At 36.8% G+C, this 24179-nt stretch overlaps 2 protein-coding genes across 3 annotated transcripts in view; both read left to right on the forward strand.

The window, feature by feature from the left end:
- The first annotated feature begins 965 nt into the window (after positions 1-965).
- On the forward strand, positions 966-8703 carry mbpa (myelin basic protein a). The gene is made up of 6 exons (XM_059556063.1): positions 966-1243; positions 2256-2360; positions 3426-3452; positions 3829-3849; positions 5222-5311; positions 7203-8703. Exons 1-6 carry the CDS (start codon positions 1124-1126, stop codon positions 7251-7253), a joined length of 414 nt encoding a protein of 137 aa, XP_059412046.1. The 5' UTR covers positions 966-1123; the 3' UTR covers positions 7254-8703.
- Positions 8704-22424: 13721 nt separating this feature from the next.
- Positions 22425-24179, forward strand: part of znf516 (zinc finger protein 516) — a 37610-nt gene continuing 35855 nt past the window's right edge. Inside the window, exon 1 of one of the 2 annotated variants that reach the window (XM_059556060.1) lies at positions 22425-22691. The gene's annotated coding sequence lies outside the window, so the exon portion shown is untranslated. The remainder of the gene's footprint in view (positions 22692-24179) is intronic. The other variant, XM_059556062.1, reaches the window with a different exon arrangement.

Consider the following 24179-nt stretch of genomic DNA (forward strand, 5'->3'; position numbering starts at 1 on the left):
TGGGTGGTAGCGAAGGAAAAGCCTTCCTTTATATGATTAGAATTTTAGATTTTTTGGCAACAGATAGAACAACAACAAAAAGAGAATACATTTTTCAAAATGAATGAGTAAATAATAAAAACTGCATATTTTACTATGAAACACAGTGGCCTTTGTTCTTTGGCCAAACTCGCAGCACAAACAACTGCCGATTGTTTTAAAAATGCAGGAAAAACAGCATGCTAAAGCCAACAGTATTTTTAGCAGCACACGGATTTGTCCGTGTGTTCATAACGTTTCTCTGAAAAGCACTGTGGGCACCATGCTGAGTATCACACACAGCGGTTGGTTAATGAATTGCGAAGTCATTGAAAATGAATTAATTTGTGGATATTTCAAGATGGAAAGGGAACAGAGCAAGCAGGCGAGTGCAGATTGCACTGTTTATCCGGGATACAAATCGCAAGACTTACTTACAAGATATCAATCCAAGAACTATCTCACAGCACTTTGAAATAAAATGTATCAATGAAATAATAGAAGGCGTGCCTCCTCAGCTGTCGCATGACATCATCAGGGTGTGTCTGTGTTGTTTAAACTTCTGAAGACGTTTCATTCATATGGTAAAGCACATGGCAACACATGTCTGAAGCTAACAATTCCAAACCCCTCACGTTGCAATATACCATATGTAATTTCTCAATGTAAACTATTTGTATAATGAACATGAGTCATCACAACAATGGTTTGATTGTGCTGAAGCCATTCTTCACAGCACTCTGCTTCTTTCTCATAGATAGGCCTTGTTGTGCTCGGCCTAAGTCTAGGCAGATGTGGACTAGAACAATAGCATCTCCTTTAATCAGAGAGCAGGGTAGTGACACCCTCCGCGGGCGCACAAGGGCTCGAAAGAATGCCTGGCACCAGCCCAGATTCACTGACGCTATTACAGACCCACCTCATCTCCCGTGATGCCATGCAATGGAGGGGACGACACCTTCAAAGGCCAGCCCTTCTTCCTTAGAAGCGCCGAAGACTATCGAGAAGGTTTGCAGAGTGTCCCCAGAGCGGACTTTGGATTGATTGGAGAAGGGCATTCGTGGGCCGTACAGACTGTAGACCACCAAACAGAACAACACTTAGAATGGCCACTGCAAGCACCTCTGGACAAAGTCCCTTCGGGCTGGGCAGGAAGAAGAGGTCCCCTGGTGTCCTGGATCAGATCAGCAGGTTCTTCGGAGGAGACAAAAAGAGAAAGGGAAAGGTGGGTCACTTTTTTTTTCCAAACATTTGCATGGTCAATGACAACTTCTTGCACAAACTTTCTTGGGGAAATAATTAGACTGAATTTCAGTGTAGTTTAGTTTTGGGATTTCTTTTGTTTTAGATTCATTTGGATGTGGTTTACAGACTCACAAAGACATAAATTCAATCTAAATTTGCACTGTGAATGGGCCGCCTGTTGTCATAGTCTGATAGTCTCAATTTACAACTGCATAATTTTTTTTTTACATTTTTCTCAGTTTTGGTTGATACACATGATGGCTAACAATTTAAACCCTAGTATTTGAGGTTCTTCATAAATACTGTAAAAATAATTTACCGTTTTTAAACAACATTTAAAACAGTTAATATGTATGTCAGCGAAATTAGAAATATTTTCCAGTCTTGTTACCAGATAAGCAAAAGCTTCCCCAAATTTCATTCCATGCAGCCATTAAACAAAGAATTTGGTCTTAAATCCTGCTGATATTGAACAAATAGCTAATTTGCTGATTCGAAATAATGTTCCTTCAAAGCTCAATGTTCAAAGCCTGTTCAGTCTGCTTTAGCAGCTTATTTTTATGAGATTTGTATTTGATTTTTTTTTCAATCGTGCCATGGCGTAATAGCACAAATGTTAAAACCAATGAATTCTCACAGCATTAGCTTTGGGTACAGCTGTTTGCAGTGCAAGTGATATCATTATAGGAGTTTGCTGTTCTGCTGGTAAAGTGTGATTCAGTTAAAACCTCTAGGCAGCACTTCATCTATTCACACTCCTGCTTCAAAGCATGTCAATTTAGGTGCAAAGGTAAATTTAGATAAGCATAATATTTTTTCCCATTCTTACCTCTTTGGTTCATTTGTGGTTAAATTTTGCCACAAAAATCTAAATCAAGTGGCATTGTAGTTAAATTGTGAATCTTTCATGATTGGATTTCCAGTCTGAGAGGCAGTCATGCTAATGTATGTTGCAACTTGACTCTAGACGTTTCTCTTTCATTTATTTGAAGGGCTCATTTCGTGGTCATCTATCCTCCTCTCCACAGAGACCCCACCACTCGTCAACCCGTCGTCGTGGAGACGTCAACCCTGTGGTGCATTTCTTCAGGAGCTTTGTAAGTATCCAAGTGTGCTGGCATGGATTTTTACATGTCTCAGACTTCAAAGAGTGATGTGAAACCAACAACTGCAACCCCAGAAAAGAAATCGAAGACATTTTCACACTTCCCTTTGTCCTCATCTTTAGCTCCCACTGATCCAAAGAGTTTGTTATCGCTCTCAATGCACAGAGCAGCAGGAAAACATGACCTCAATCAATCTATAGTATCAGGTCAAATATATCAGAAGAGCTTAAGCTTGCTTTTTTTAAACCAAACTTCACTGTGACAATTGAAACATAAGGCAAGCTTTGGTCTTAGACATGCCACATTGTGTCTGGTCATTTGTCCACAGGCCAAGTTTTTCGTCATGTTCAACATGCAGCCCATGTTTTCTTTGCTACAATAGTTCAGGCTTGTTTTTCTGTGAGACAGACAACATTACACACACTTATGTCACTAGTGTTAGATTCTCTGCTATGTAGTAAAGAATGAGTCACTCTTTGAAAGTCACTGTTTCAGATGAAAATTTGAGAATGTACTCTTGTACGTGACAGAGAAGTCGATCGTTCTCCTTTAACATCACCTTCACTTTTTTTATTTCGTGATGTAAGATGTGATGTGTAAATGTGGCAAAATCCACTTTTAGATGGCATGACCTCAAACCAAACCATGCCCACCCAACCCCCCCTCCCTTTAAAACACAAAATCTGTGGAAACTAGATAGTGAATAGTGTTAAAGTGTATAGTGTTAAAGTTTCCCCATTACACATGTCCTGAATAAAATATGTTTTTCTGGGAAACACTAATTGCATAGTTGTTTCTTAGGCTTGTTCATTAAAAAGATACAGTCTCTGCCTTCATTATTCATCTGAATTGCAAGGAAGCCTAACGACCGACCCCTGTAAACATCTTTAAAATGTAAAAGTCTTTGTTCAAGGATTGCTTATCTTGTTTGTATTATGCGGGATAACAAAATGTCTTGTTATAATACTCAGGCCTCTAAATTAAAAGCTGTGGCTCTGCTTTTTGAATTCTTAAAATGTTCTTTGACTAAAAGTTTTTTAATCTGTTTCCTCAAAGGTGTCCTCTCCTCGTCCCAAGTCGAGGGTAAGTCTAAAATCCTATTTTTCTACTGGCATGCATCTAATCCCATCATTTAAATTGCTCCTGATATATGCATTTTAAGTTATTTCAGGACAATTTGCTGCGATATTCTGCTGAAAAAGTGCTTCATTCAGGATATAAATGGTGACAGAGCAAGAATGTGACATTTTTAACACTCTATTAGGGCATTGCTACCTGATTACTATTAAGCATGGGGTTACAACCACCCTCCTAAATTAATATTACAGCTGTTTCCTAGCAGATAGAATAGATTTGAACCATAACCATTTTCTATGCACTCTTGTATCCAGCAATGAAATTGTACTTCCATCTAAGAAGAAAGTTAATTATTCTACATTCTTTTTTGTTTCATTTGCAGTGGAGAGAACTTTTGGGCCTGGTATGTCATTCATCTTTGATGTGATTCACGTTTGCATTCACAGACACTCTCATAAACGATCTGATTGGATGATTGCAGGACTTTTCCCTGTCCTATGTCTTGTTTCTAATAGATCTGTCACGTTTCTTAATCGTTTGTTCTCTTCTTTGTGAATTAACCAATGCATCGCTCTAATTACAGCTGCTGAACTTTTGGCTGTGCTTCATGAGAATGGGTCTATTTTACGATCCATTATCCAAATCTCCAGATTGATCACATTTTTAGTTGTATGGAGGGCTATGAAATTTAGGCCCATGCCATTTTTAGTGGAGTTAATAAGCATTATTGCATTGTGGTTTCAATTTGGCCACATTTAATGCTTTGAATATAATTATTGCACTTTTAACTCACAATCTCATAAGATTAAATATGCAAAACACATTTTGTAATGCAAAAATGCATGAAATAGGCATTACGTAAGAAATCTGTTGTAATTTCACTCTAATGTTTCATTTGATTATGAATTTACACAGCTTTTAGCTGTGCTATAGTACATGGAAGAGTGATCTTAAGCACTGAAATGATTAGAACATTACAAGAATTTTCATGTTTTTTGCTTGTTTTTCAGTTCTTTCTTTCTTTCTACTGTATATTTTTTGCCTTGATTTTTGCGCTCTTTCTTCTCTGATGGGATTTTTCCTGAACCAGAGCGACTCTCTGCTTCTTGATGACTTTGAGACAGCAAGGCTTTTTCTGAGTCACAGCCGGTAAAGCAGCTTTCTCTCTAGGGGTCTTGGAACTGTTCACCCCCCCCCCCCCCATAAACCCATATTCCAACCAATCTACTCCCTCCCCAGGTCTTGATTCACTGACTCACCAGCGCCCCCTGTGGTTCTGTCACATGTTGTTTAACTCCACAGGCTCCAATACATAAAGGCATGCAAAAAGCTGGCATGCAGCATTAGATGTATTTGGACATTAATAACTGACACACACACACACACACACACACAAAAAAAGGTATTCTTCTTTGGCTGGCAAAACTGTTTTGTGCTTTCTATGGTCGAGCCGTTGTGTAAATAACCCATGTTATGATTGTCCTCCTATGCTGCACTCTTGTCATCTCTAAATAACCCTCTCCTATAATACTTGATATGTGGCAAACATGTAACATTCTCTGTGCTACAGCCTCCTTTTGCACTCTTTATTCATAGATGTCAGTGCAGAGATGCACTTATGCATCACCAATCAAAACATATAGCACAGAATCTATACTGCAACATTTTAAACGCCAATTTATAATAAATTTGATATAATATCACAAATAAAATAGTTTATCATTAAACAGCGGTGGGCTGGTATCCTCTCTGTGTTCATAAACTGTATGTTTTAGGCATCCCCGTCAGCACGAGGCTCGGAGAGCATTAGATCGCCTCACAGACGCAGAAGGGAACAGAATACACTCTCCAGAATCTTCAACCTGGTGAGCCTAAAACAGCAGAAAAAGACTCTCTCAAAAGAATATCATACATATTTAAGATCTTTCTCTTTTTTTCTTTTTTTTTGGGCTTTTTAAAAAAGGTTATTCTCATTTAGACGCAATTACAGTTGATTGATGCACCTTTATGTAAATGCTTACAAAGAAAGCTATTTCAACATCGAGATGTAATTAAGGCTATTAAAAATGTTCGATAGTGGGATGTTGCATAGATTATTGCTTTGAAACCATCCAGAGCTCACTTTATGTGCTTGAAGAGGCATGTGAAAGTGAATGAGAATGTCCTTGATAAGACTATTGACTGCTTCTGTTTCTGACCCAGAGTCACCTTCTGTATGCAAGTCCAATAATATCTATCTCTCTCTAAAGTAATGACAACTATCCTGTCAGTGAGGGCTGTGCAGTCTTTCAGCAGTCACTGAAGCTCTTTTATTCAGTTAAGCTTTTCAAAATCAATATTTATTTAGGTTATAAAGAAGGCATCGGTTTCAATTTTACAGTCAAAGTTGAGTCTTCTATGCGCCCTAACCTTGCTTATGTTCAGTCAGACATTGAGAGTTTCATTGTAACATAAGCATTTTGAACTTTTGCCAGGTGCAGGGCATAAAGTATTCAAATCTCTTCATGTTGATTCTCACTGATTGCTAATAAGATTTGATTTTCAGAGGATTAAGGAAACATCACCTGCTTCTAAAAAGAATCGTTCACTTTGCAGTGAAAATTCTGCTACCATTTACTGATTCCCAAACCCGTACGGGTTTCTTTCATCCATGGAAAGCAAGGATGTTAATTATCATGTCTTAAGGTGCTTTTTTCCAAACAATAAAAGAGGATGGGGACCAAGACAAGAAAAGATAATATGAGGATCAAAAAAAAAAAATAATAATAATTTGCTTGATAGCCATTGTCACCATTCGTTTTTCATTATATGAAAACAATGTAAGTAACAAAATAGGTCACTGATAAAAATAGCTTTACAGGTTTGTAATGAAATGCTTGTATGTATTTTGATAAATAAACTACCATTCAAAAGTTGCTCACCTAGTATCATTCGATCAAAAATACCATAAAAGCAATAATATTGTGAAATGTTACAATTTAAAATAACCATTTTCTATTTTAATATTTTAAACATGTATTTTTTGCCTGTGATGACAATTATTATTATTATTAGCATTTATTTAAAATAGGAAACGTTTGTGTTTATAAATGTCACTTTTGAACATTTAAGGCATCCTTAAAGGCTAAATACAAATATTAAAAAAAACTTACTGACCCCAAACAACTAAATGGTAGTATATTTATATATGTACATTTTTGCAAGTATCTGGTCCATATAATTTTTAAACAGGTACTGTTTTTAGCTTTTCAATGTGACGTTTAAGCTGAATGACATTAATGTTCACATTTAGCTCAGATCATCTACCTCATCTGCCCTTTTGCCTAATTTTGTTTTCTCCCTTCTCTTCTGCACTTTTCACACGACAATCTCTCCTGAACAGAGGACACAGAGAACACAATCAAATCAGTCTGGCTTTCCACATCCATTGTGCTGTAGAGCTAGAACGCTGAGTGCTCAGATCACTCTTTTGGAAATGTAGCATAGCTTGCAATGGCTGATAACGCTCTTACAATATGGATGACTCAACATTGCCATTTTTGTTATTAAATTCTCGAGATTTGACATTGAACATTAAGGTCCTTCACCCATTCTGCTGATTCTCTGTGCTATTTCTGTGCAAGCTGCAGCAGTAATTCTTTTGTAATGTGTTTCAGAACTAACATTGATTTTGACCTTGCTTAATCAAGCACCAATGTTGAGAAGGTTACGGAATTGGCACGTTGATGACCATACTGGTTTTCTCTCCGATCTCAGGGAGAAAGCCGATCTCGCTCTCCACCCAAACGCTGGAGCACCATCTTCTGAGCCCATCTCCGCCCAGAAAAACGCAAAGATGGAAGAGGGTGAAACGGATGAAAAGCAAAAGCTTGAGAGGGAGGATCTCTGCCCTATAGATTCACAAGTCGCAGCGAGTTTAACAGACTAACATTGGCCATCTTCGCTTCCTAGATAGAGATACAATCCAAGTATCTGTTGTTACATGCCTTCAGGGTTTTATAAGCACGTGTTGACTGTATGTGTGCAAAACTGCTGCAATAGTTTTCAATGGTCAGGAGATGCAATAGTTTCTATATTGGAAGTCTCCCTCCAAAATTCAGTTCAAAAATGTTTAACAGGATCATCATCCCTCAGAAATGCAGATTAACCAAAAGGTTTGATTATTAGTCTTCATTGAGCAAACTAGACAGAGTATTTCTCTGTTTGAACCAATAAACATAAAAGTAAGATATAACTGGCATCGAGAACCATCACTGTATAATTCTGAATTTACCTCAGATGTATCTTACACAATGGGTTGCTTGTGTGCCATCCAGCATTTGATGCCTGACATTAGTCATTGTGCTATAGTGAAGAAGCCTCTCCATGTTTGAGATCAATGTTCAGCCTCAGTGTATTTGTGGATGTTTACATTAATTGTGGTCTTTGTGTTGTGTTATATATTGGTTATTTCCTTTGTACCAAGAACTATGTATATAGGATTCTATATAGGATTGTGTTTTGAGCAATTAAAAAAAAAAAGACGACCAGTTAACATTTAATATCTAATATTCAATTTGATTTATTTGAGTAATTATTTAGCTCTTTAATTAGAAACATGCCTTAAAAGTTGTTAATCAAAGACTAAAACATGATTTTGTGGACTAGGGAATAGATTCTAAGCATATCTGACGCTTGGATTGTATGCCCTCAGATGTTGCACTGCAGTTTTTGTGTTAAAACAGCCGGTAAATGTTGTCTGCGTCATTATGTCTGCAATTTTGATGTTATTTTAGAAAGGTCTCATGTAATTACCAGGGGTAGGATTAATATTTAAATAACAGACATGCAGAAATCTAAGACGAACAGTCAGTGGGAGCATAAAGGGTATGGAACCGGCGAGGAAAAGGAAAGAAACCTGAAAGTGTACGAGGGATAATGTGAGAAATGATAATTGAGGAATTCTGAAAGAGTACGGTGGAGTTTATTCAGCTGATTTATTTTTATGTTTTTTTTCTCTCTGTGATGTTTCTCTAGTGTCTTAATAATGTTCATCGTTTCATGTCTCATAGACTCTTCCTGTATGTACTGTTTCTGAAATATTGCTGAATAAACATTAGGTCACATATTCTCCCTGTCAGCGCTGGATTTGTCTCCAAAATGGTGCTAAATTTATATAATGCACAGATATTCTGAAGTGGCCAGGTGTTCTGATGTAATATCTTTAACCATCCCTTTATTTATAAAGTAACAAAAAAAATAAAGAATCGGAAATGTATGTAGTCTGTGTTTGATTGTGCATCTGTTCATCTCTTGAGGTTATCAAAAATCTTACTAAATGTGTTTGTGCATTTTGATTTTAGTTATTTATCTATTTACCTGTATTTGGATTGGACAGTTGGAAATGCATTTTTGTCTATTCATTTTTAGCAGAGGTGGGTAGTAACGAGTTACATTTACTTCGTTACATTTACTTGAGTAATTTTTTTGGGTAACTAATACTTTTCGGAGTAGCTATATTTAAAGATGGGTACTTTATACTCTTACTTGAGTAGATTTTTGGGGAAAAATCTGTACTTTTACTTCGTTACTGTGGGCGACGCTCCTCTCGTTACTTTATCTTAATGCAATAAATGTTATAAATGCTTCAGTTTATTCCAAACGCGCCGTCTACTTTTCTCTGGGCAATGAGCGATGCCCATTCGCGAATGATTCATTCTTTTGAGTCAATTCTGTTCAAAGGCTTGATCAAACCAATTGGCAAACGAGTGAATTGGTTCATGAATCAGTTTGAATGAGTCGTTCAGTTCCCTGCCGCACGCGCTGAGCGTCTGAAGTGGTTCACTCGGAGTTGTAACGTTTAAGAACAGAAAGAGCGTTGAAAACGTGGCTGGAACTGCACTGAATTGAAATCTGCAAAAGTTATTGTTTGCTAGCGATGGAGATCCTTATTAGATGAACACCGCGTGTGCTGTCTACTGTTTAACAGGTAATAACTTGGGCTACATTCGATTACAGTACACGATACCACTGTGACATTAGTTTGTTGTACGCGTGTGGCTTATAACAGAGGGGAGTCAAGTTGAATGCAGCTTCCAAAAGACAAAAAATAGCCGATTAAGATTTTATTAATTTTAATACAATCACACCGGTGCGAGTACGTTCAGCAAGTCATATCATCAGCAGCTAAATTCAGATCTGTGATCGCTTGCTGGCGCTTAGCCAGAGATAGATGCGTTTATACAGCACTGCGCATTATAACCAATCACACATGATTCTTTTGAGCTTATTAAAGCATTGGCCAATCAGAGGCGTTCAGATGAGTCATCGCTAAAATGCCGGTGCTTCCTTCACTCGCTCACTGACTGAATACCTCTTTCTGGCGAATTCTCTCGTCAGAAACAACAAAGTGCAGATGTGTGTACGAATCTTTAATTAAGATATTGATTTCACAGTGTTAACAGTTTCAGTGATTTTAATGGGAGTTTCTGAGAGTGATTGAAATCTAGACTGTCAGTGAAAATTATCTTTAATAATGTAAATGTTATTTGCTCTCTTTCTGAACAATGAAAGATTAGTAGCAATATTTATATCACATTAACTTTCAATGTTAAATTCACATTTAACATAAAGTCAGTCGTATTAAAAATATGTTATGGCATGACACCTATATCTGTTACTTAAGTAAACAGACAGGGTTTTATAATAAATTACATAAATTGGAGTAAAGGCTGATGAAATATATACATTTATACACGCACACATACATGACATACATTTTATCTATATATCTAAATAAAAATAGGCTCAGTATATATGACCCAAAGTAACTAGTAACTAACTACTTGAGTAGATTTTTTATCCGATACTCTTTTACTCTTACTCAAGTAACTATTCAAGACTAGTACTTTTACTTTTACTTGAGTAAATATTTCTAGAAGTACTTTTACTTTTACTTGAGTACAGTTTTTGGGTACTCTACCCACCTCTGATTTTTAGTCCACACACCAGATAACGATAAAATATTTATCTAGTTTGTCAATGCATAGTGTTCATCTGCATAGATTTCTGTAAAAATGAGGAGTCACACACACACAACAATTAAAATAGCTATAACATGACACAAAAACAGATCATTTTACGATTCTGGATCAAATTTGGTTTCTTTTATGTCTAACCAATAGTAAAAAATTACTTGGCTTTTTCTTTAAAGACAGTAAAATGTTTGTGTTAAACTTAAAACACTGAAATAATAAGAGGAGAGAAAGAAAATTGTTGATTTCGGAGATTCTCAGGATTCTCTCTGAAGTAGCCTAAATGTTAGCAGAGAAATTGCCATGACCTTTTCGTGTGCTCGACCTAGTCAATTGTGAATGAGATGGACAGATACTTGGTGATTTCTTTTAAAATAGGCCTTTTGAAAACTCACTGAAAATGCCTTTAGTTTCAGAGTGTACATATTAGCCTTAAAAATAAACCTGGACTGGCCAAGAATACTACTAATATTATTTGATATAAAGATATTGCTAATAATGCACATTGCTATCTTTATATTAATGTTCTAATAACATTAAGGAAACATTCTCTTGTTCTTGGAATGTTCCAAAATAAGAATGTTACTGTATGTTGTTTAAAATTAATTTGAAAGGACATTGCAAGGAACATTGTGCTAAATGCTGGAATACACTGCATGATTTTTCCCCGATTACTTTGCCCGATTTACAGTCTGGAGCAATAGCTGCCAAAAAATCAGAAGCACTCTGAAGATTGGAGCTGACACATTTCATAGAAAATCGCATAGTGTATGATGGTAACAGACTCTGATTATTTAGCTTCAGAATATGATTTCACCAAGTTGGAGGATAACATGTTTGATATTTTGAGTCAATTTTAAGAATACATATTGTTTTCATTGTCAAGCATCTCTTAGCAACAAGGCACATATTTCTACGAGAGATTGTTGAAATAGGAATAACTTGAAAGTCTGGTAATGTGTGATCCTCAGTCGTTTACTGTATGATGACCAGTTTATCCTCTGTCACTATTACAAAGTCGGTTAGTGTATGATGCCCAGTTTTTTTGTTAATCTGTTCACATTGGTGTAGTGTATTCCAACTTTAAAGGGACAGTTCACCCAAAATCAAAAATTCTGTCATTAATTACTTGTCCTTCGAGTAGTCTGCTGTCATTATCATGTGGTGCTGCGTAGAACATGCCTGTGCTGCGCCTTGTTTACATACAGAGGAATGCATGCAAATGCGTTGTGTTATAAAAATAATTGAATAAAGTTGATATTTTTGTTCTCTTTGTGCACAAAAAGTATTCTCGTAGCTTCATAACATAATGGTTGAATCTAGGATGTCACATGGACTATTTTAACGATGTCTTTACTACGTTTCTGTGCATTGACTGTGGTAGTGCCCTTGCTGTCTATGGAGGGTCAGAGATCTTTGGGATGGGATTTCATCAAAAATATGTTATTTGTGTAACAAGATGAACAAAGGTCTCATGGATTTGGAATGACATGAATGAGAGTAATTAATGACAGAATTTTTGGGTGCACTTTCACTTTTAAATCTCTCTGTTTTAGAATGTTTTGATACCAATAAATTAGTCAGCTGAGAATATCCATACTGCACTGAAAATAATAATAATAATAATAATAATGATGATGATGTTGGGAATTCACACTTCAGCAAAAAAAAAAAATATATATATATATATATATTTCTCACCGACACACAATCCAGACTTTCTACAAGAAAAGTGCTACGCAGCATGTCTTATCATAAAATTACCAATCAGCTTTAAAGGAATGATCCATAACTTTAATAAAAACATCAGAACAGTCGATATCGATCACTGTCTACAGCGCTGGTAAGATCATGTAACTATTTCTTTAAATTCAAAATAACATATTTCATGACTTCAAACACGCTCTTGAGATCTGGAGGGTTCACAAATGCACTTTTCTTTATACACCTCAGGACCTGTCACGGAGAATTCTTTGAACATGATCCCAACACATTTTCCTCGAAGTCCAAATAAAGAGTAAAACAACGGTAAAAGAGGAGGTTGTGTCACTAGTTGCTTTGAAGAAAAAATGTTTGATCTGTTTTTGGAATATCTACATCCCTGTAACACATGAATGCTCACATAAATCCATTATTCTGTAGCGCATGGCAACAGGTGTTTGATCATATTACTATAAACCGTGAAACACTGCCCTCCTTTGGTGTAATAATGAAGCGCACATTTAAAAAAAATTTTGCATTGGTCCTCTTTATTTATGGAGCACGGTACATTTACTTGATATTGGACTTGGACTTAATTTTTTTTTTACTCTCTACTATCTTAGCCACAAATATCCATTAGTTAGTTAGTTTGTTTGCCCAAGATTCCCAGCAGTTTAGGGGAATATTTACATTAAAAAATAGGTAGGCCTCAGCAGAATTCCAAGGGGGCTCAATATCATTTTAAATACGCTAAAGTGTTAAGACAAGTAGGGCTTTCATATAAGGCAAAAATCAAGATGTAAGGTATTGTTATTCATCAATTAATTCCTCAACAACTATATATTCTTCTTCTTTTATTTTTTTCCTTTTTTTTGTTGTTGTTGTTAAGAATGAGGGTTCCCACAGTCTTGGAAAACCTGATTGAACGAGTGAATTTTAAAGGTATCATGTTATTTATGTCTAGTTATGTCTAAATTAATATTTTATTAAATATTTTATCAGGTTGAAATTGTTATTTGTAAATGCATTAACTTGTAGACATACATACATACATATTACTCCATAAGTATTGGAGTAAAGTAAAGACAAAATTGTTCTGTTTGCTTTGGAGTCAAGAAATTTGTAAATATGATTAAAACTAAGGCATATGATGAGACAAAACTACAGAATGTCACAATTTATTATTTGGTGATTCAACACAAAGATGTTTTACCAGCTAAGAAGATCAGCACTTTTAGAGTTTCATCTCCCTATCTGATGAGCATAAGTATTGGAACAGTGTCCTCAGAGCTCTTTCTAAGTGTTCAGCTGTGTCCTGTTGCATTAATTCTTCAGGAAATGTGTCTTATCAGTTATATCTATTGCTTCTGCATTCTAACTCCTGCATTTGATGATGATACACACAAACCAAGATGAAGACGCGGAAGCCGACTCTGAAAGAAAAGCAAGTAATTTGGATGCTTAAAGAAAAGAGGAAGTCAATTAGAACTATAGGAAAAACAAAGGGCATGGAGAAATCAAGAGGTTGGAAACTACCAGCGACATCAGCAACCAACGATGACCTGGGGTGCATTTCCCAAAACCATAGTTGCTAACCTGTTAGCAACTTAGTTGGTTGGCAATGGGAAATTGCATTGCAACCAACAAAGTTGCTAACCTAGTTAGCAACCATGGTTTTGGGAAACGCACCCCTGATCGGTGAGAGACAAATCATAAAAAGCTGTGAAAATAAACCCTAAAATACATGTCTGTAAAATTACCAACAACCGAAAGCTGGGTGATGCTCTGTCAATCTACAGTTCGCAGGAGAATTTGACACAGAATTACAGAAGCTACACAGCAGGATGCAAACCTCTGATCAGCACCAAAAACAGAAAGGCAAGATTCTTCACAAATGTGAGCCAGTAGTTTTGAAACTAAGTTGATGGACCGATGAGACAAAGATTAACCTTTATCTAAGTCATTGGAAAGCAAAAGTGTGGAGTAAAAAGGGAACTGCAAATGATCCTAAGCATACAACCTCATCTGTAAAGCTTGGTGGAGGTGGTATCATGGCTGTCTTTAGAACAGGACCTCTTCATTTTAATGATAACTTAATGTATGATGGCAGTAGCAGAATGAATTTAGAAGGGTACAAAATATCTTGGCTACCAATTTTCAAGAACATGCCACCAAACTTATGAGAAAGCACTTCATATTGGATTCAGGACAATTACCCAAAACAGCCTGCCAGTTTAATCAAGGACTTTTTCTGGGCAAAGAAATCTAAAGTTTTAGATTGCCCAAATCAATCTCCAGATTTAAATTCCGATTTAAGATTAATTTCACCAGGAGACTAAAGACAGAAACTCCACCAAACAAGCAACAGTTGCAATTGGCTACACGGGAAGTCGTGGCCTAGTGGTTAGAGAGTTTGACTCCTAATCCTAGGGTTGTGGGTTTGAGTCTTGGGCTGGCAATACCATGACTTAGGTGTCCTTGAGCAAGGCACCAAACCCCCAACTGCTCCCCGGGTGCCGCAGCATAGATGGCTGCCCGCTGCTCCGGGTGTGTGTTCACTGCTGTGTGTGTGCACTTTGGATGGGTTAAATGCAGAGCACAAATTCTGAGTATGGGTCACCATACTTGGCTGAATGTCACGTCATTAAAGGCTGGGAAAAGCATTTCAAAGACCAAGAGTCCGGTTATGTCTATGGGTTGCAGACTCACTGCTCTGATTGCATGCAAGGGATCTGCAACTAAATATTAGCTTTTAATCTTTTACATCTGCCTTAAATTCAACTGTTCCAATACTTATGCCCACATCAAATAGTGGGATGAACTCTAAAAGTGCTGTCCTTTTTATTTGGCAAAACATGTATGTGTCGAAAGACCTAATAATAAAATGTGACAATCTGTAATTTTGTCGCATATTCTCATATTTGCAAATGTCTTGACTCCACAGCAGTGAAAGCAATTTTGTCTTCACTGTTCTAATACTTATGGAGGGTTCGTTGTGTATTATATATATATATATATAAGCAGGAGTACCAGAAATGTCTTAGCCTACATGGGGAGCTTTTGAATATTGTCTTGGAAAATGGGAGGCATCTGGATTAAAGATTGAGAAACACTGATGCACTAACTGTTTGTCACTTTATAAGGTGGGTATCGTGACTGCAATCAGCCCGTAGAGGGCACCAGCAGCTCTAACAGAAAAAGACAAGCTCTATTTTGATATTCAGGTCAATATCCTTAGCATCCCTTTTTTAATCACCCGACTAAGCAAGCTATCTATCATCTATCTATCTGTCTGTCTGTCTATCTATCTATCTATCTATCTATCTATCTATCTATCTATCTATCTATCTATCTATCTATCTATCTATCTATCTATCTGAACCTGCATAAAACAAAGCAGATGTTAGTAGTATTGCGGAGCAGACTGACAGAGCTGTTTCTTCTCCTCTGGGGGCCTGGATTGGTGATAGCACTGAGGATCTGCCACAGGGATGGGGGGGGGGGGGGGGGGGACTGTTGTCATGACACATCTCTCCCTAGTGGAGGAGGGGTTAAGCACTGAGGGATTTCCACCGAAGCAAGACTCCACACCAGCCCGACCATCTGCCCTCGCCCCTGCTATCTCTCTCCCTGTCTCTCAGCCCTCCCTTCCTTCTCTCATTCATCCTAGATTCTCCCTCCTCCCCAAACGTCCATCTCTGAAAGAGATTGGATTCGCTGGTTATTAGGCCAGTGTAGTTGTATTGCATTAGAATGTATTAGAAATTAGTTTCTGAATTAAAACTAAGAAGCTGATACTATCATTTTTCAAAGGTGAGAACAGCTGCAAATATACAGGTATATGACATCACACACACGTACTGTAATTTTGTTGGTGTAATGTGGTTAGGAGGGACATGTTCTTTTTAACCGCCAGCTTGCAGATGAACAAAACTGCCTGTTAGACAGCTGCTGTCCACTATCAGTCACCTGCGGGCAATGTTGCATTTGAAACTCTCTGCTATAGTCTAGCATCAGCTAAAACACAACTCAGTCAAAATTCGGAGAACGTTAGCTTCTTGATCTAATGTTCTAAGTTTCTTTCAAAGTTTTGTTCATGTTCAGCAATGCACACAAAATCTCTTTAGATATAAACTTCTGTTATCAATGGAATATTGTCCACATTTTTTTTTTTTAGTACATAAAGTTTAGTACAAAAAAAGGTGAAAACATTGCCATTTTGCAACCCTGTACCAGATCAGAAAATGTAAATAAATAACTAAATAAATGTGCGTAACGTTAATAGAATGTTCATTCAGAGTAACAAGGATATAATACATTTTCTGTGTTTTTAAAAAAATTAAACACTGCAAAAATTGATTGTAAAACTAATTGTACTAGCGATTTCTAGAATATTCTTTCTATATCATTTTTTATGAACTCAAATATTTTTTCAAATTTCCTGCAAACTAGACAAATACAATAATGGACACTGAACATAATGGATATTTCATTCAGAGAACATTCAGAAAGAATGTTTTCATAACTTAACTGGCTGGACTGGAACGTTTGCAAAACATTCTTAAAACATGTTTTTGTTTGCTGGGTTACATCTGTTTTGTTGTCCGAGCCACAAAGCCATCCATGCTACTTCAGGACACATAATAAAGCCCTTTCGGCCGCTAGCGGCTGACTCCAGCCCTGGTCCTGCTCTGAGGTAATATAAACATGGCAGACTAGCATTTTCTCTATAGCCTGACAGAACGAATCTATCAGCCATTATTAGGCAGAGCTGCTGAGCAGCCATGACAAGAAAACATAAACCTCTTTATTCTATTTTTATGCTGTTTTAATAGAATCGATATCCTGTCCCAAAACTAATTACAGGTACAAAGAGACACTGCCAGATGAAAGCACCTATGCTTTGATTGATGATGAGAGGCGAAATAAATGCGATTTGTGCAGTAATGGACGACGGAAGACTTTCTGCAGCATCTCTAAGTTCTGTTTGGGAGTGTCAGTCATTGAACAAGCCTAGAATTTTAGCCAGCGAGGATCCAGGCTATGAACACAAAGGCTCAAAGGTTCAATCACAAACGAGGAGGGGCCTTGGAGAGTTAGTGAGGTCATCTTCTCGCTCAGTGCCCTTGAGGCCCTTAACCTTAAGGTGCTCCAGGGAGACCATACCTACTGTCAGCGTGCACTAAATCTCTTTAAATAAAGTATATTCTTATAACCTAATGTGGTATCCATTATGTTGTAACAATGGAATATTTTCCAAATTATTTTTTATTTTAACATAAAATAAGAAAGAGATTAAAAATGAAAGAACAAAGGTGAAATATATATATATATATATATCTGCTCACCCTCATGTGATTCCAAACCTGTATCAGTTTCTTTCCCTACTATGGAAGTCAATGGGGACCAACAACTGTTTGGTTCTTCAAAATTCTTCAGAATATCTTCTCTTCAGCATCAGAAAGAAGCATATACAGGTTTCGTATGACATAAGGATGAGTAAATGATGACAGAATTTACATTTTTGTAAATTAGTAAGTAAATTTAACATAAATTAAAGGTATGTTTCTTTTGGGAATTGCTATATTTATATATTAACACATTTTGAACTTATACAAATTTAGAATGAGTTTTTCTTTGATATATATCTTTAAAGTGAACCTCATAGTCAGTGTTAGTCAACTCTATCTCTTTTCCTGACTTATTGTTTTGTTTTGTAGAATACATACATTTTTCTAAATACTTAAACTGTATTTTTTTATTTTTTATGATTATAACCATTTCCAAATAACTGAATATGTATTTCAATATAATTGATGACTAATGATGAAATTAATTCCACTAAAATTCCACTGAGTTACAGAAACATATGGCAAAGCTTATTTTTTCTCAATTCTCTTAAATCAAGCTGATCTGTGACGAAAATAACATAGACATATATTTAACTTTTTATAAATATTTAACATCCAACAACTGTTGTAGTGATTTATTATTATTATTACTATGCTTTATTTTATTCTGAAGAGGAATACATTTAAGAAAAGTCAAGAGACTTAAAGGCAATTAACAGAAATCTTCTGAACGTTTTAATGTTCTCAAGATATAATTTGTAAACCTTTTGGTGGAATTGGAATTCATAATGTATAATACTCCAACAAACAAAAAAACAAACAACAACAAAAAACTATTTCCACAACACAATGATATTAAATGTTTTAATTTTGCATCAGTATTCTAAAAGGCAAAATAAATAAAATTAAGTGATTAGAGTCCTAAAATTTCATCTGATGAAATGTTGGTTTTTGGTTTCATTATACCATTTGGTAGCTGTTATAATTAACCATTATACCGTTTGGAGAAAAATCAGCAGGAGTGATTTGTAAACATAACACTCAAATGAGAGAACTCACAGTGAGTTGACCACGGTGCACCTTAATTGTCTCAGGACTCAGCTCCGGGTTTGCCTCTTTTTGTCTGAATAGATTAGTCCCCAGGTCAAAGTTTGGCGGGCTCCCCTTCCCCCTCCCCGCCGTGAAATATTCACCACATTCTGCTGTTGTCAAAGCAACAGGCCTGACATTGCAAATCACAAAACAAGGGATTAAAGCAGAGGGGTTAAGTATATAACATGTGGGTTTGAACCAATGAGAAAACCAAACTGCATCTGCTGGCATGACCTATTTTTAGACTTCCTTTTCCTGCAACATTTTATACAAAACTATTCATATTGCGCTCGGTACGAGAGTAACTGAGGTCGCTGATAGGCTACTATGTATATGTCCCAGATTTAAAGTAGATGCTTCCTGTTTTACTACAGTGCCGAAAGGTTGCATCAGCTACTTATGAGTACTTTTCAGATGCAACGACTCAATTTAAGTTAGAAATGAGTCAGTTGAGCTTGTTGTTCTGTTGTCTCTATAAACTGCACAGTTCGAGGTGAACAGGAAAAGCATTCTGCACTTCTCTATGGAGCCTGTGAACTCTGACCTGCTGGAAGAATATTCACGTGCATCCACCCCCACTCTTCAAACTAACTCTCAGAGTCAAAGTTGTTCCGCTCGCACTGCGGTGGAAAACAACAGGTTGCTTCTTTCAGATCATTTCACATGTTCCATAACTAGGATGCAAAAGGATCTGTAGTGCAGAGCAGAATGCAAAGACTTTCTGGAGCAGAATGCAAACGCCGCAAGAAAAAAAAAGAGAAAGTGTTCTTTGTGAAGTGTTCAAAGTGTGTCTGCAATGCAAATGCACCCGGGATAAAACACAATGGGTCGCAGACAGACTAAATGTAAATGATTTTAAACATCTTTTAAACATACTCAGGCCCAACTGTAACCCTGCTGTTTGTGCTTCTGTTAAAATATTCCACTCAAGTCACAGAGCTTCATTGTTTTTCAGATGTGATAATTTATACTCATCCTTTCCTCTTGTGTCCAGACTCCTGTTTGTGAGGATTTGTGTGTGCCTGAGAGGAATTGAGGGGTGAAAGAGTTCAGAATTGCCCTTCCCCCACAACCAAAAAATCCATCGACTCTCACTCATGGAATTCCATCTCACAAACAAGCCCTTAAAAGGCCTTAACTAGCCTTCTACCATGCTACAATCCATCACACTCCCTAAGGTCGCAAAACTCTGGACTTTTGGTAGTACATATATGTGTGTGTGTTTTTGGTAGTACCTAGGATAGCAAAGTCCACTAAAGGAGGTACAGCTTTTCCACATCTGGCTCCCTTCCTGATGATGTTCGGGGTTCAGACACTCTCTCTCTGTTTAAATCTAGATTAAAGACTCATCTCTTTGGCCTAGCATTCAAATAATGCATCTCATAATCTTGTACTGCAGTTATATCTGATCAAATGCACATTATTATTCCTTAGCTTGGGTTGAACAAATCATTTTTGCTTGGTTGGAACAGCAGCTACGCTAACTATTTCTTTCTCTGTTTCTGTCACTATGAATTACACAAGCTTCAGTCTGGATCCAGCAGATGACCGAACACCTGAGAAGATCGACTGATGCTAACAGCTGCAGTCTTTAGTCTCCTTGTTAGTGCATCCACCTCCCACGCTGGAGACTGGGGTTCGAGGCCCATTGGAGCAATAGTGAGGTGTGGTGATGAGGACCTGGGAGAGAATGGTAATATTGGTGCCGTGACCCAGATGGGAGAGAAGTTAATGGGGATGTGTGTAACGGAGGCCAGTGGTAGGTGCTGTGCAGACCCAGGTCTGAGACGCACTCGGAACAAGAACGAGGTATGGCACTGAGGACCCAGGAGAGTGGGGTTATACAAGCATACTCATAAGATGATTAGAAAGGATGAAAGATGTATTTGAATTATTATAGAAAATGTGAGAAAAAAAGTTTAAAAACAAGCATTGTTAGGCTGACAGCTGTGCCGCTCCATAATTGCGCGAATGCGTTGATTAATGATCAGAGCTGTGGGCCAGAGGTAGTGTAGCTGGTGGTTAATGACAGGGTGAGTCTGGGATTAAATATGAGATGGGTAAATGGAGATGAGGGGGTCAGGTTACATGTCTTTTCAGACCTACTGTTCATACTGGAGCATTGTGAGCTGGGAAGAGGGGGAGGCACTGGGGCCCAGCGGCAGCCACAAGCGGCAGCTGTCACAGCCTCTGGTGAGAGCCGCTAATGAACACTTTTCACATAGGTGTCCTGCAACAGCTCCAGCTAAACAGCTACTGCATTATCCACTTCTGCATGGCAGGCCTTAAAGTTATGTAATGAAGGACTGAAATTATACAATGGTGATTATGTTTGACTACTGACTTTAGATTGCACTTTTTTTAAAGAGCAAGTGTGATGAATAGAAAAAGTATATATAGCAGCTGCTTGATGAAAAGAACACTATCATGTGTTCCTATCATGTGTTCCTGGGGAATCGAACCCCCCTACCAATTGAGCTACAGTAACACTTTATATGTTTCATTTTATATCTAAATATATGCAATATATAAGCATAACATATATTTTTAAATCTATACATTATACATATTACATTTTAAATTAAAATAACAATATAACTAATACCATTAAATGCAACTCCTGTATGAAATCTTGAATAGCATGCACGCATATTCATCATGTGCCAATAATGCAGTAAGAAAAATGTGTCAATGACAAATAATATCTGTGATTATAAACCCAGTTTAAACCAAAAGTTATTATAAGTGTGATGTATTTATGTCAGTTTTATAAAAGGGGCATTTTAGAGCATTTTCTACAACAAACAAACAAACAAAACATGGAAAGGTCAAGTAACTATTTTTTTTCTTTGCACCTTTTCACAGTTGAACACGACTAAATCATTTTTTTTACTCAGCTTGACCCGCACAAAATGTGCTTCTTTGTTAAAAATATATATATATTTTTAATTACTAATCTTGACACATGATGGTCTAAAGAGGTCACATGACAACAAAATGGCTTCCACCATGTTGGTTGAGACACTTTGATTTGCCAATTCATACTCCAAAACAAAACAGGTTCAGAAACAGGCTAATGAATAACACTGACTTTTAAATAAATAATATTAATTAATCATTAAAAATAAATTAATTTCATTTAAAACATTAAATAATTATTTTAAACAAATAATATTAAGCTTTTAATTAATTCGATTTTTTATTTTATTTTCTCCAGTTCCACTAGCTACATAAAACTTAGCTGTTGTGACTGTTGTGTCAGTTTTGTATTATTTATTTGTTTATTTACTTAGTAAAATAAAATATTTTAAATAACCGAACCTAACCTTAACCTGTTTGTCAAATGCACAGACACTATTTAACTGAACAGAGATGATATCACTGAATTCAATGATGAACTGCCTTTAACTATCATTTTGCATTATTGACACACTGTTTTCCTAATGAATGTTGTTCAGTTGCTTTGACTCAATGTATTTTGTTTAAAGCGCTATATAAATAAAGGTGACTTGACATGACTAAAAGATTCAGAGAAAATAAAAAACGAGCATCTCGTCCTTGACCCACATATATATATATATATATACATATATATATATATATATATATATATATATATATATATATACATACATACATATATATACACACATACATACATTTTTTTAAGATGCTTTAATTATAATCCTTAACTGGCAATCATCATACATTATCAGGTTATATGCCAACAGACAAGAGATTGTAGCGTTACAAACGCTCTCAACACCAGACTTCTGCATCACCCAACTTTATGCTGAACAAACAATAGTCAATGAAAGAGGGAGGAACCATTGGCGCTCCAGGTGTCGCACCAAACACACGGGGCACTTCGCTGTCGATCCGTCTCGATCTGGATCAACGTCGCTCGATGTCATCACATTGTTTCCTCGATCTACAAACCTAGGAGATCTGATCGCTTCGATTTGCGATTTCAGCGCTGAAGTCGTTTGGAAACAGCGGATGCCACTCAGTTCGTCATCCTCGCGGAGTGTCACCTTGCGTTTGTGCCGCTGCTCCACAACTTCATTACGTCATTCGTATGTACCGAGGTAAGTTTCGAATCGAATTCTGAGAAGGAATCGATCATTAACAGTAGGGTCGCTAAATCTTTTGTGTTGATATTAGTTCGCTACTTTGAAGGGAGATTGGACGGGGGAGATTTCGCTCGGGTTTGCTGTCGTGATGTGAATAGGCATTGTTTCAGCGCTGGTCTAAGTGAGATTAGATTAAGATTAGAGATCATTCTATTGGCAGCACACTTGAAACGATAGTCGCACACTCAGTGATAGCTTTCTTTAGTGTAGATAGCAGTACATAAAGCCTGTCGTGTCGCACTCACACATAACCTCTGCCATAACCCATTCTGTTTGTCCAAGCGCTATTTTTAGGAAGTTTTCTCTTCTGGAGAGATTTAACCATTGAACCATCTATAGAGATGGAAATCGGAAGGAATTTATTGATTCCTATTGTTCCGACCATTGCATAATTATATTAACGATCGAGTTGACTAACTTTTGAGGAAGAAATGTGCGGAAACAAGAATATCTTGTTATAGTCTACCACACTCAGTTTGTTTGTGATGATCATTTCAGATTTCTACATAACATGTAGGCCTAGTCTATAACAAATCAGAAATAAAGTCAACACATTTCAGGCAAAGGGTGTTTTTACATAGACTTTTAATGAGTTTTCACAGACTTTTTAAGAGGTGGGAATCCACTCTGTGTCTAACATAAAATTTATAAATATATAGGCTAAAACAAACAAAACGGGGGTAACAAATGATTGTTTAATTTATTTAGCCTATGCCTATATATAAAATAGCCTAGCCTATTATGATCGCCCCAGCAAGTGTTTGTGGTTTTAGTAAAACGAGACAGATTAAAGTGCTTTTGATTCACTAAAAAGAACCGGCTCATAAGAGTCATTTGTTTAGAAATCGTAATGCATTGGTTATGCTGTATGTTTTTCTTTTCTCTCCGCTATAAAGAACCGGCTCATCTTTTCTCTCCGCTATAAAGAACCGGCTCATTAAAGAATCGTTCGCTTGACATTCGAGCTACAGTGGTTGCGTTAGTACAGTATGTTTTTGATTCATTATAAAGAACCGACTCATAAGAGAATCATTTATTCTGGATTCGGACTATGCTGGCTGCTGTTTGTTTCGCGCTGTACATTCAGTAATGTTGGTATAAACAATACTTAACACAGTCAGAACAGCTGTGCTCCGAGAATACACGTCCAAGAATCCAGTGTCGTGAAAAGCATTCGGCCGGCCTAATAGTTAAATAGCACATATTCTTAAGAACCGTTTCTCATTTTCCAACTCTATTTGTGGGAATTCAGAAATGTAAAGCTTTTGAGCTGACATACAGAGGTGTCGTCTATGTTTTAACATAACTTTTACCAAATTTAGGCTATGTACTTGAATGTTTTCTTAACATTTAGATCTACAATCGACAAATATCGACCAGCAAAATTTCTTTTCTCACTAGGCTATTTATTATTGTTAATTTAACAGTAGCCACGTCATGCAT

Source organism: Carassius carassius, chromosome 8 (genome assembly GCF_963082965.1).
Source record: "Carassius carassius chromosome 8, fCarCar2.1, whole genome shotgun sequence".
Taxonomy (NCBI): Eukaryota; Metazoa; Chordata; class Actinopteri; order Cypriniformes; family Cyprinidae; genus Carassius; species Carassius carassius.

Bases quoted from the DNA above. Each gene is read 5' to 3' on its own strand.
- mbpa (XM_059556063.1), top strand. From the start codon at position 1,124: ATGGCCACTGCAAGCACCTCTGGACAAAGTCCCTTCGGGCTGGGCAGG. The intron at 1,244-2,255 runs GTGGGTCACTTT...ATTTATTTGAAG, and splicing joins ACAAAAAGAGAAAGGGAAAG to GGCTCATTTCGTGGTCATCT. The intron at 2,361-3,425 runs GTAAGTATCCAA...GTTTCCTCAAAG, and splicing joins TGCATTTCTTCAGGAGCTTT to GTGTCCTCTCCTCGTCCCAA.